Raw genomic sequence first — 13,370 nt, forward strand, 5'->3', positions numbered from 1 at the left:
TCAGCTCTTAATTGCTTATTTTTCCCCATCAAAACATTAGTTTTGATGAGAATATTGGAAGGCCACACTGTTTAATTCATGGACTGCATGGTGTGTCCAAATTATGGTCTAAACCAAGAATTACTCAATTACAAATGTAGGGTAGATATTCAAGAATTTGTCCCATTCTCCGTCGTAAATTAATTTTTACATTGACAAAGTTGTTGAAAATAGTCGGCATCATAAATAATTGATCAGACTGTTTATAACATTTTATTCTCTTGATGACCAGGCAACCTCATTACTGAATTTCCTGTGGAACAAAATGACGAATTGACTTTGGATGAAGGAGAAAAATGGATGTCTCGGGTAGAAATAGAATTAATCATTTCAGGTTCTTAAAGCATGGAGTTGGGATCTCTCTCTCTCTCTCTCTCTCCAGTGTGGTGTCTCTTTCCAAATGGGAATAATACGGTATTCAACATTTTATATCTCTTACACCATGCAGTACTGAGATTTTTAAGCGTGATTTTCCCTACAACTCCCAATATGCGTGCTGCATGGTCCAAAACACTTGAATGTTTGTGTTTCCCTTCTTTGCTTTCTTAATTCTTGTTATTGATTGTACACGTTGTGGTTATTGTAATCGTTTATATATAGTTTCTCTGAAAGGGTCTCTCTACATTTCTTTAAATCAAACGGAAAACATGAGCAGATGATTGGTCCAAAGATTTTATTGAACTTCCATGAGAAATGAGTCAAGCAAACTAGGATTAGTGTCTTAAATCTTGAAATAAAAGCTGGCGGGAGTGATGATCATTACAAGTTTAAAGGATAAAGTTTATTTATAGATGAATAGCAGATGAAGGTAAAGTCCCATGCAATGACAGAAAATAGTAAATGGGGCATTGAGACATTCAAGTAGGAAAAAAGGACCAAATTTGCCTGCAGATAGAGTAGTACATCATCTCACCCTTATCCTCCTCCCATACAGATCATTATCCAATTATTCCAAAAAGGTTTCCATGATATCAGAATAGATGCCAGCTTCAGAACCTCTATAGTCCATAGGGTGGTGTGGATGATGATCTAGAGAAGAGGAAGATGATGATGAAGTCATTCTTGCGGGTAATGTAAAACTCCTCTTGAACTTGTTTTCCATCTTCCGGACATTGTTTGAATGGCTCTCCAAGCTCAAGTAATCAGTAGGGTTTGCATTACCAGGATTCTCACTTCCATTTCCGTGCTGGTTCTGTGAGTTAGAAGCTTCAGACATGACCTTATTAGATTCATCGGTTCTAACACAGAGGTTCATTGCAGACATAGAATTCTTCCCTGCAAGAACAAGGGGATGGTGTTGTTGGTTTGGCTTGTTCCCCAAGTTTTCGGGCCCGAACAGAATCTTAGCATCATCAACCCGACCAGTAAGAGCATTGAAGAAGGAGAGCCCATTTGGCCATTTTAAGTCAGAGTCATGATCTGCAATCATGTTATTGACTTGGGTCTCTGATGAATGGGGTAGGAGAAAGAGATGCGTTTCATCTTTGGTCTGTGGCAGCCCAAGGCGAGAAGCATTATGGAAATTTGGGGAACCCATGACAGAAGTTGCAGTAGGGAGTGGCCTTTGGCTCCAATTGAAAATGGGAGCAGGGGGACGGCTTGGCCCTGCCACTTGCTTTGAAGGAGCAGAGGTTGAGGAAGAAGTGTTCCTTGTTGAAGAGAAGAGCTGGGAGAGGTAGAAGCCAGATTGGTAGCCAAGAGATTCAAAGGTATGTCTCATTCTCAGCACAAAATGCAAGTCTTCAGGTATCTGAGGAGGATAGATGTTATTAACCCCCGTGTTATTCAAACAATGAAGGTGTAAATGGTTCACAAAATCCAAATGATCATTGCGAAAAATAAAAAAGAAAGAAAACAGCACAGATTAAGCTTTAATCATAGCTGAGCTAAAAAGCAGAAAGAAAAAAAGGTAAAGGTAAAGGTAAAAGGAAAAGAAAATAGTAACTCACAATCTTGCAGGATCCCAATTGTAGAAGGCCATGGCCAGCTTGAATCACAGCAATGGTCTATCCAAGACAGATTACAAAAGACAAATCTAAGCTATTAAAAGGAAAGAAATTGCAAATTACACAAAACGACATTGGCATACATGATTTTGTCCACACCTGAATTCCTGAGTTAAACTGATCAGTCCATTCAGGAGGAAGCTGCAATTATATCAAGTAGAGGACATTAAACAATCGTTATGATGGTTACATTTAGGAAAGAATGAAGCCCATCTGAGGCAGAGGAGTGTGCAAGCTTCTATGCCTTGACATTCTAAAAATTTTTAACCTTGCAGTAAAGTGGGGGTTGGGGAAAGAGAAGGTAGGAGGCTACATACAGCATCAAAAGAGCTTTGCCAGTAGTTGGAGATGTTTGGCTCACATTCAGAAGGTTCTTTGAAAACCCATTTGTGACACTTATCAGAAGCAACCTTACCCATCAACCTGTTCAAATCGATGAACCAGGCATAACCACATTGATGAGATAATTAGATAACTATATTTTTTCCACACCGAAATGGAGAAACAAAAGAAACTGAACTGAAGAAAGAAAAAATAAATAAATAAAAGAAACACCTACCCAGTACCCACCCTTCTCCATAATTATACAACTGAATGGACATTTTGCTGAAGGCCTTTCTGACTGGATCCTCCCCATCTATATCTTCCAGACACTCGGCAACTCTTCCTCGGCAAAACCCATCTTCCCACATTAACATCCTACAAAAATGAAAACCCAGCTCAGAAAAAGAGAAGTGGAAGTAAAACCCAGATCGTGTAATCTTCAGGGCCCATCTTTATCTAAATTATCCATCTCTGTCCTTTAGTCCCCTGTTTTCTACCCTCTGTTTCTGCAAGTACAAGAGTAAACAGAAATCATACTCACAAGCTACCGTTGTCGTCGCCAACCTTGCATCCATTACCACCTCTACTTCTCCTGCAATCAGGATAGAAACTCATTTACGGAAAAAAAAGAGCAGAAAAAGTACTGAGAGATTTAGTTAAATTCCACAGAAGAGCAGCAGAGTGTGTCTAACATACGGGCGTGGTCGAATGGTCCAGAAGACGGCGTAAGTCCAGTCTGAACAGAGACAGACACTCCTGAGGGCCTCGTGCAGGGCCATCATCCCAACCGCTTCTTTGCTCCTGTCTGATGCTCCTGAGCCCACCATCTCTTCCCTCACTACTCCTTTTTTCCCTCGTTCACTTCACAACAACTCCTCTTTTTCTCTTTCTATCTCTCTTAATCTTCGAATAATTATAACGTATGTGAATTCCTCTAACCAAGCCCTTTTATCTTCTTCAGCAACTCTAATGTCCTTACCAACTGCAGAGAAGATCCTTTCTTCATCTCTCTCTCTCTCTCTCTCTCTCTACCACTTCCCCTTTTGCTTCTCCAACTCCCAAGTAATCAGGTTTGGTAAACTCAGAAAGGTAAAAAAATATGAGAGAGAGATTATGAACCGTGCATGGTGCGGGTGGAGAGCTGATGATAGTTGTTGTAGTTGGCTATATATTAACCATTAAAAAACAATCTCTGAGACAGCTTTTATACGTTCTTTCTAGCAAAGCTAAGTGACAGTGAGGAGGCAAAGAAAAGGAGACTAGTTCCAATGACCGAATTACCTTCTTGCCCTTGGACTTACAGGATGAGAAGTGTATCAAGCCCTAGCATCCAAATTCCACAACCCATCATACCAACTGGACCAGGCCGGGTTCAAGAACCAAAGCTCTGTGGCCTGTGACTGAGTTGGTATATTGCCCCCAGTGTACTGGAGACATGGTACTGGATTAGAATTTATTCCTCTGCAACGTAGCTGGTTCATTAGTTTGTGCAAGAAAATCTAATTCAATTGTTCAAATCATATTTATTGTTTCGGTTAGTTAGAGGTTGTAAAAATATAATTGGTTAGAATTAGATTGGGCTTGGGTCACTCTTGATCAATAATCTGGACTAAAAATGTCTAAACAAAGTCTACCCATGTTCTTTTTAGTGGAGAATTTTGTTTAGGTCTGGTGGGTCAGCTGAGCTGAAGTCTGAACCCCTAGAAAAAGCAGATGGGTCTTGACTCTTGAAGGTGTATGCCCATCTTTAAATGCAGGTAATGAAGTATAGAATTATAGATAGATGAGAACCCAACTTCGTCTACATTCAAAATTGGCTTAGGGCATAGATTATAGGTTGGTCTTTTAGCCTCTTAGCTTTGGGCATTTCATTTCATGGAGGGCAATCAAGGCAAACCAAAGTGGCATGGAATCTTTACTGATCAAAAGATGATGGGGCTTGTGAGGATTTGGATTTGGGTTAGTGCTTAAACAAATGTAAAATAGTACATGGGGTGTCAGTTGAAAGGACCCCCTTGGGGGGCCACAATGGTAATTTTGGGGCCTTAACAAACTAAATTAAGCTGTGATAAGGGCAAAGGCAAGCAGGTGGTACAGTTTAGGGGTTGGGATGTCACGTGCGCCACGTGACATGGCAGAGGGGGCGGTGCATCGTTAAGCATAAAGAAAGAAAAGAAAGTGGGGGTGGGAGGGAAGGAGTGAAGGATTACAGAACAGACTACAGAGTGAAGATAGAGTCGTAGAGGTTTGTTTGATTGATAAATTTGATAATAAAATAAAAAAAAAAGTGTTGAATTAATAAAATAAATAATAATAATAATAATAATAATAATAATAATAATAATAATAAAGAGGGGAGGGTGGAGAAAGAGGAAGTGCGCACGAATTGCGGTGCGCTGCGCCCCCTCCAGACGACATACTTCTCCTAATCAAAAATAGGAAAATAATAAATCATCTCATTCTCATCAATCTCTCATCCTTCCTCCGCTTTGACCGCCCGTGGCTTCAGCCCCCGCCTCACTGACCATATCTCTTTGTAGGACCACTATCTTTCTCTCTCCTCCAACTCCACCTTACCTTTTCCTAAAAACCTTCTCTATCTCTCTCTCATAAGGGTACCTATTTCCCCATTCTTGTGGGACTTGTGGACTCAAATCCTTTGTGGTAGGATCAATAAAATATTTGAAAGAAATCTTTCATTCCAATCCACTGAGGGGTATTATTTATTATTTTTTGGGTACAACCTCACAATTTTTTCTTTTTTTTTTTGTAAATAAATATTTTTGCAAGTGTTTAATCTTAGGGTATTAATTGAACACAATAAAGATATTGTTTATAACCTCTTTGCTTATGTTTCCCTCCAATCAATCCTCTATGAAGGAATCTATGTGAAATATTCTAAAGTCTCTCCTATTATAATTTAAAAAACCAAACCAAGGATAGATTAACAAGGATATATTAAAAAAGAGTACTAAAACCCATGAAAAACTTCTTTTAGTTATTTATTTATTTATGAGTGAAAAATCATGCAAACTGTGGTTAGACATTCTGCCCAATTAATGCATGCCGTTGGTGGACTGGCATTGCAAGCTGGTTTGGATCCAACTAGCTTATGTATTTGTACTTCACTAGTTGTAGAGCTTTAAACTATTTTACTGATCACACAATTGAAGATTAAGTTCAAAGTTTATTGTGAGAGACAAAGAGAAAAGATGATTAGTTATACTAATTAAGAAAAGTAATTAGCTGGTGATTAAAGAAATAAAGAGATAGATCAAATTAATAAATGAGAAAGGAAAAAGGTATAATTTAGGAGGCATTACTGGGTGAAAGCAAATCTTAGGCTGATGATGAGGATTTGGAGCTTGAAAATGGCTACCTTGTCCATGTCAATTGCAGAGGTTGCGTTCATGTCAATTCACCCCTCCCAAGACCTCGGTAGCCGAGATGAGCAATGTATTATGGCCTTTATGGCCATAAGAATTGTAAAAGTAAAACATTTTGGCTCCTTTTTACTTGCCACCTTTCCCATATCAAAAGGATGGGAACCCCATTATTATTTCCATGGATCCCACTATTTTGCTCTTTTGTTTGTCTGTTTTCTTGTTCATCGTCATTGCACCCAGCTCAACCAAGCTGTATCTTAATTACAGGGGTTTTGACTTTTGAGCACATCACGCTCACTTTTTAAGAAAATACTTGGCTCTTACAACTATGGTGGACATGCATCCTACTCCTTTTTTTTGTATTTAGGGTTTAAGACTTAGGATTTATAAATTAAAAATCTAAAGTTTAGATTTAGGATTTAGAATTAAGGTTTAAGGGTTTAGCATTTAAGATTTAGGATTAGGGTTAAGATTTTAAGGGTTTAGAGTTTAGATTTTTAAGGTTTAAGATTTAAAATCAAGGTTTTGGTTTAGGTTTTAAGGTTTATTGCATGTCGTCCGATGTGGTAGGAGCCAAGTATAACCCCCTCTTTAATGGAATCTTTCAATCCATCACTTATTAGAGCTATTTTGTATAAGTTTGGATAGATTCAGCTACTTTTTATAATTCTATTGTTAGTTTTGTCATCTATCCTTTTTAATTTCCTCATCTTACGGGATTTATACTCTAATTTTTCCAACACTTGTTCCAATGTGTACGATTTTGCTTTGCTAAAACAAATAAAATCAACGTTTCTGATGCATAATATAAAGAACCTTAAAATACTAAACAGAATGGAATGGCCAAATGGGAATCATGCAGTGCACCCCTCAGGCTTAGATAATGATGATGATGGTGGTGGTGGTGATGGTGGTTTATTGCTTTCAAGTATCTCTTGGTAGTTAATCTTGAGTAGTATAATATGACTTCTGATCCTTTCAGTGTTAGATTTGTGCAGTATTTATATTTTGTCTTAATTCTTACTTATCTTAAAACATTTTAAGGGAAAAACATATTTGCATAGATAGGTTCGACTTAAATGGCATGGCTTTGAAATAAGCTTAAGAACAAAAGAGCAGGTTGAAGTTGAACTGTCTTCGAATTGGGTACCTATTTCGAATCAGTAAAGGGTCAAATACAGCTGGTTCAACCCAATCTGAATGTTCAATCTTTTTTTTCTTTGACAACAATCTTACTTATCAGTAAGAAAATTAAAGGGCATTGAATAGTGGTGATGGTGGTGGTAGTCCGTACTAGTAACCAACGCATTGCCCATCGCATTTTCAATAGCCCAGTTTGATTCATTTTCAAAATAACCATCTTTCTCTACAAGTGGGAACCACTATTCACTACTCTAACATTCAGAAGAGATAAATTCTCCTTGCTGGTGCTGATAAGCGGAATATGCCGCCGGAAAAAAACTGAAATCGACGGGAAAACACCAAAGACCATCATATGAAGATATTCACCATTTTATTGGAAAAATATCATTGGAACAGAGTGCATTTTCCACCATTAGAAGTGATTTTAATCCTATCATTGTCGGAGAAGACGAACAAGGTTTTTTTTTTTTATTGCTATTTTGTTTCTATCCATTTTCTATGTAACTTACTACAAGAGTTGTTTTATCGACTTATTACAAGGTTATTTTGTCCTTCATGAGAATGATGTCGTTCGGGGTGTGAACTATCTTGCCAATGCTGTTGGGGATGCAACTGCCGCGATTATTGCAACTGCCGAAGTGGCTGTCATTAAGGAAGATGGCATCGAGGTCCTTATCAAAGAGACCGAAAGGGATGGATCCCTCGAAGCCATTGAAGTGAAGATCCAAGTATTTGAGCGAAGAGAGTGACAGGACAACGTTAGGGAACCGACCGACGAAGCGGTTGTTGCTGAGATCGAGCTCGTATACAACTTGAGACACCGAAGGTATCTGGGACGATGCCGCAGAAATGGTTGGAGTTGAGGTGGAAAAGAGCCAAATCCATTAAGAGGCCAAGCTCGGGAGGGAGATACCCATTAATGTTAGCGTGGTTGAGATCAATGCCGGAGACTTATGGTTTATGGTGTAAATTGCTAAGGCAATAGGAAGTTAAAGATGAAAAAGCCTTTTCTCCCCTCTTTTATTTGCTTAAAGACAAAGGATAAAATGATCCAAAAATTATCAATAAGGGTAATTTTCGTATTTTCTAATTATTTAATTCACATATGATGTCACACTGATTGATGGTCCCTTAACAACAAATACAGTGTTGCATTCCAAAAATTCGTTTAAGGAATTGTTTAAGGATCAAATTGTTATTCGAACCAAAATATAAGTTATTAATTGAAAATTTTCCCTAATAATAAATTTCATTTTTTTTTATCTTAGTTTATCCTCTTTCCACTCTAATAATCTTCACCTACATTTGTTTTTACTGTCCCTTATATATACATTTTTCCTTGGTAGGTTTCTTAACATGGTTTATCCCTCCAAGTGCAAGGCGTAAGGGGGCCTTCATAGTCTTTTGTTGTTCGTTTGGAGATTTATACATTAAATCATATGAAAATAAGAGAGAAAGGATAAAATGCAAAATCTATTAGAGGAGAGATGAGAAGAATTTAAGGATAATACTATCATTAATATTAAGGATGAAATTTACTCATGAGGAGTAATTTGGCATTACCTAGTAAGTAAAGGTCACGTAGACGCGATTTGCCCGTAGAATGATAATTCAGCAAGGGGAGCCTACTCAGCAGTTTACAGAGTTCGGATGTTCCACCACCTTAGCATAAAGTCACCTTGACATAATGCCATTTCAGCATAACACCACCTCGACATAAAGTCACATCGGCATAAGGTCAACTCAGCATAGAATCACATCAGCGCATAATCAAGTTCGGGGCCGAAGAACCGAAATGACACGTAATCAATTCAAGAAGCTTTCCAATAGACTCCAAATATCACGGGATCACGCCGCGTAACGGCAGGCATTATCCTCTCCCCACCCGTATCGGGCAACGACGATAAACTTCATTGACTGATACGTTACTCCCTGACTAAAGCGGAAACGGATCTCATCCACTCAGGTCGCAGATCCCGGAACCGTTTCGGGAGATCCATGATAGCTCAGCTATATAAGGGCATTAATCCATCCAGGGTCCGGGTACGCGCGATTACTTCCATTCAAACTCTCTAGCACTCAAACTTTAGCTCGCAACCACAACAAGAATACTGACTTAAGCATTGGAGCGACCTCCCCGGGTCATCCACCCAGGTCACTCTAATCCCTATTTTGCAGTTTGATCCAGCTCGCCACGCAAGTATGCCCAAACAATCCTCCAGTTAGGAGTTCCCAGATCGCGCATCATCAATTGGCGCCGTCTGTGGAAACCACTCGAAAAGTCATCCCAATTCTATTTATAGTCTCAGACTTAGTTTCAACCTCAATGGCATCATCTAGCCACAACGGAAAGAGTAGCATGAACATTACTAGGGGGCAAGAGCAGCAGATAGTCGCTCCCCAAGGATCCTCGGGGACTATCGGCCAGTTCACCATTCCTCTGACCGCCTCCAGGGTCCCATCACTGTATGTGCCACACACTACCCAACAGGTGAGTGTCCCGCTCCCCCAGGTGAACGCCATGTTCTTGGAGCCTTCCATGATTCCCCCTAGGGTCGAGCACTCCCAATTCAACGACCTCGTCCAGAGCGTTCGAACGATACATATCCAAATGCAGCAAATCCAGTAGTTTCAACAGTACTATTTTTACCAACAATATCAGTAGAAGTTCCCACCATTGCAACTAAGCCAGCTGACAAACCATCATCAAGGGCAAATCCAGAACTAGAACGTCCGCCAGTCTCCCCCCCCCCCTCCATGAGGAGAGAACTTCGTAGGTACCGGTCCCTCCCTCGAGACAGACCCCGTCGTGGAGTACAATAGGTGACCGACATACTCCCCCTGCTTCCCGAAGAGAGAGCTCAATGGATAGGCCCGAACCCAACCATCCAGAGAGGTGCAGTCAGCAAGTTTCTCATGGAGATCAACTCGAGGCCCGAGGCACGGGCTCGAGAAGAGACCCCTCGGATCCACGCAACAGCCAACACCGAGCGCGCGACGAAGAGGAAGCAACAAGGAAAATCTCTGAACCACCTCGCCCTACTATTCGGAGTAAGATCGAAGCACTTGACAACATAGAGGCTGGCAGTACAAATGCTGCTCCACCAAAGAAGCAGTAGCGGCGATGTCGCAAGACTCACCGTTCATCAGCAAGAAATGATCCACCAGCGAAGCCCAGCCATCCAACAGATCAAGGTCGAGAAAGAGAGGAGGTGAACTCGGTGGCCACAGAAACAACGCCTACTCTTTTGAGCCGGCCTTCCCCCTATCACCCGAGCTCCTAGCGGCCTTGATGCCAAAAGATTTCAAGGTGCTGCCTCTAGACAAGTATGATGGGTCCTTTAATCCTAACGATCACGTAGACGCATTCCAGTCCCAGATGCATCTCACCAGGGCCGACGAGGCTTGTATGTGCATGGCTTTCTCCACCACATTCAGAGGAGTACTTCGAACCTGGTACAAAAATCCCGCATCGGGTTCCATCAGAAGCTGGGTGCAGTTCACGGATATGTTTACGACCCACTTCATCACTAGTAAGAAGTGCCCGAAGTCACAGGATAGCCTTCTGAACGTGGTGCAGAGGGAAGGAGAGTCAATTTGGAGCTACATCAAACGCTTCAACGAGACATGCATGCAGATACCGGACCTTGACCCAGCAGTACGTCTCACAGTAGCAGTGCGCAAAGGAATCACCCACAAAGAGTTCAAGTGGCACGCCGTGGCCAACAAGCCAAAGAACATCACCGAGTTCCTCAAGTTGCTCGATTAGTTTACCAGCATAGAAGAAGAGATAAACCAGAAAACCGACAACCAGCTAGGAGAAAAGACGAAGAAGGAACAAGCAGTAAGAGAAGGAAAAAAAGCAATTCCCCAAAGCGAAGAAGCAAGTCCCCGAGCTCAAGGAGTAAGTCCCCCTCGCAAAGTTATAGATCGGGTCAGCGTTCCAGGACCCCGCCAGTGGAGAGGACGAACTATACACCCGTGAACGCGAAGCAAGGAGAGATCCTAATGGCCATCAAAGACTCCGTGGAGACCCAACGACCAGGAACCCGAACGTCTATTGTCACTTTCCTTGGGACCATGGTCACAACACAAAATACTATAGAAACCTCCGCAATGAGATCGAAGATCTAATTCGCCATTGGTACTCGAAGAAGTACATTTTGCGTGAAGAAAAAGAATAGGAGAGCCAATAGGGAGATCAAAAAAAAGACGCCCCAGAGAGCAGTAAACAAAACGAGCAGCCACCTCGCTCGCTACTAGAAGAAAGACCGATCCGCAGGGTGATTAATATAATCACTGGAGGATCTATTGTAGCGGGGTGCACACTAGTAGCCGGGAAAATGTCAGTCCGAGAACTGAAGCATGAAGCAAAAACCCACCCAAGTGACCTCGGATCGAAGAACCAATCTACTTTACCGACGATGATGCCCGTGGGATTCAGTATACTCATGACGACGCCCTGGTCGTGAAGATGATCATCAATAACTTTGAAGTAAAGCAGATCTTGGTGGACTCAGGCAGTTCAATCGATATCCTCTTCAAGGGAACCTTTGACAAGTTGCAACTACAGCAGAGCGATCTAATACCAGTAGATGCCCCACTAGTAGGGTTCAGCGGAGAGGACGTTAGGCCTATAGGTCGCATTACAATACCAGTGGAGGCGGGCACGTGGCCAAATATTGTCCGGTCGAGCACACATTTTTGGTGGTCATGACTCCATCCCCCTACAGCGCAATAATAGGTCAGCCTATCACGCATGTTCTATGCGCAATAGTGTCAACTTACTATCTTGTGATTAAGTTCCCAACGGATTACGGAGTACGGATAGTACGAGGCGACCAGATCGAGTCCCGGAGGTGTTATGTGGCTGCCATCAAAGGCAAAATTGGTAGAAGACATCGAACTGTAGCGACCAACAGACAATAATGAGAAGTGAGCTACCCCAATAGAAGAGACGGTCCACATACCGGTGTCTGAGACCGAACCGACCAGGACTCTCCAGATCGGTGCACTAGTAAGCGAACCGCTCCGAACACAACTATTAGGCCAGTCACACAAAGAAAGCGCAACCTCACCCCAGAGCGGTGGAGGGTAGTCAATGAAGAGGTCGGGAAGCTCCTCACCGTAGACTTCATCAGGGAGGTCCACTACCCGAGCTGGATCGCAAACCAAGTGCTCGTGAAGAAAGCCAATGGCAAGTGGCGCATGTGCGTCGACTACACCGACCTGAACAAAGTCTGCCCAAAGGATTTCTTCCCCCTGCATAGAATTGACTGCCTATTAGACATGACCTCATGGCACGAGTTGTTGAGTTTCATGGATGCCTATTCCTGTTACAATCAAATTAGGATGGACACAACTGACCAAGACAAAACTGCTTTTGAAACCAAACTTGGGCTATACTATTATAAAGTTATGTCGTTTGGTTTGAAAAACGCTGGAGCAACTTTCCAGTGACTTGTAAACAAAATTTTTGAACCTTTGATTGGCAATAAAGTGGAGTATTACGTAAACGACATGGTCGTGAAGACCCAGTTTTCTAGATCTTTAATTTACGATTTAAATGTTGTTTTTCAAATTTTAAGGAAATATAATATGAAGTTAAATCCAAATAAATGTGTCTTCGGCGTTACGTCGAGCAAGTTCCCCGGTTATATAGTAAACCAACGTGGCATCAAAGCAAACCCGGACAAAATCAAGGCTATGCAACCACCCCAGAAAGTCAAAGAGGTGCAACGACTAACTGGCCAGGTAACTGCATTAAACTGGTTTATCTCTAAATTGGCAGGTCGGTGCCTCCCCTTTTCTAAGGCAATTAAAAAGAATGAGACTTTCGAATGGACTGAAGAGTGCCAACTCGCGTTTGACGAGTTGAAAAGGTACCTAAGTATAGCCCTAGTTTTAACCCGACCTGAGGAAGGAGATGTGTTGAAGTTGTACCTCTCTGTGAGTGACAAGGTAGTCAGCTCGGTATTAATAAGAGAGGTAGACCAGGTTCAATGACCCGTCTACTATGTAAATAAAGTGTTGTAGGATGCAGAAACTAGATACCCCGACATCGATAAGCTGGCGTACGTGTTAGTGGTAGTAGCTAAGAAATTACGCCCATACTTCCAAACCAATACCATCGTCGTCCTTACGGATAGACCTCTGAGACAGATCCTACTTAAGCCTGAGGTGTCCGGGAGATTGACGAAATGGTCCATCGAGCTTAGCGAATACGACATCCGGTTTGAGCCACGGCCAGCAATCAAATCCCAAGTCTTGGCGGACTTTGTATCAAAATGCACGTTCAGCACACCGGTCCCTGAACTAACTGAGCCCGCTCGCACGTGGGAGGTGTCAACTAGTGCGCCGGTCCCGGTCAGAGCAGTACCAACCTGAGACAAGGAGCCCTAGATGCTCCACGTTGATGACTCACCCAACTAGCGAGGAAGCAATGCGGGACTGATACTGTATAGCCCAAGCG

General features: G+C 41.9%; 1 protein-coding gene across 1 annotated transcript; it reads right to left on the minus strand.

The window, feature by feature from the left end:
* Positions 1 to 805: 805 nt before the first annotated feature.
* On the minus strand, positions 806 to 3,568 carry LOC104599441 (Serine/threonine-protein kinase WNK (With No Lysine)-like protein). Its single transcript, XM_010261980.3, has 7 exons — positions 3,066 to 3,568; positions 2,911 to 2,961; positions 2,616 to 2,744; positions 2,363 to 2,468; positions 2,145 to 2,186; positions 1,989 to 2,045; positions 806 to 1,789 (listed from the first exon to the last, which is right to left on the minus strand). Exons 1-7 carry the CDS (start codon positions 3,194 to 3,196, stop codon positions 986 to 988), a joined length of 1,320 nt encoding a protein of 439 aa, XP_010260282.1. The 5' UTR covers positions 3,197 to 3,568; the 3' UTR covers positions 806 to 985.
* Between the last annotated feature and the right edge of the window lie 9,802 nt (positions 3,569 to 13,370).

Source organism: Nelumbo nucifera, chromosome 1, assembly GCF_055504915.1.
Source record: "Nelumbo nucifera cultivar China Antique chromosome 1, China Antique-T2T, whole genome shotgun sequence".
Lineage (NCBI taxonomy): Eukaryota > Viridiplantae > Streptophyta > Magnoliopsida > Proteales > Nelumbonaceae > Nelumbo > Nelumbo nucifera.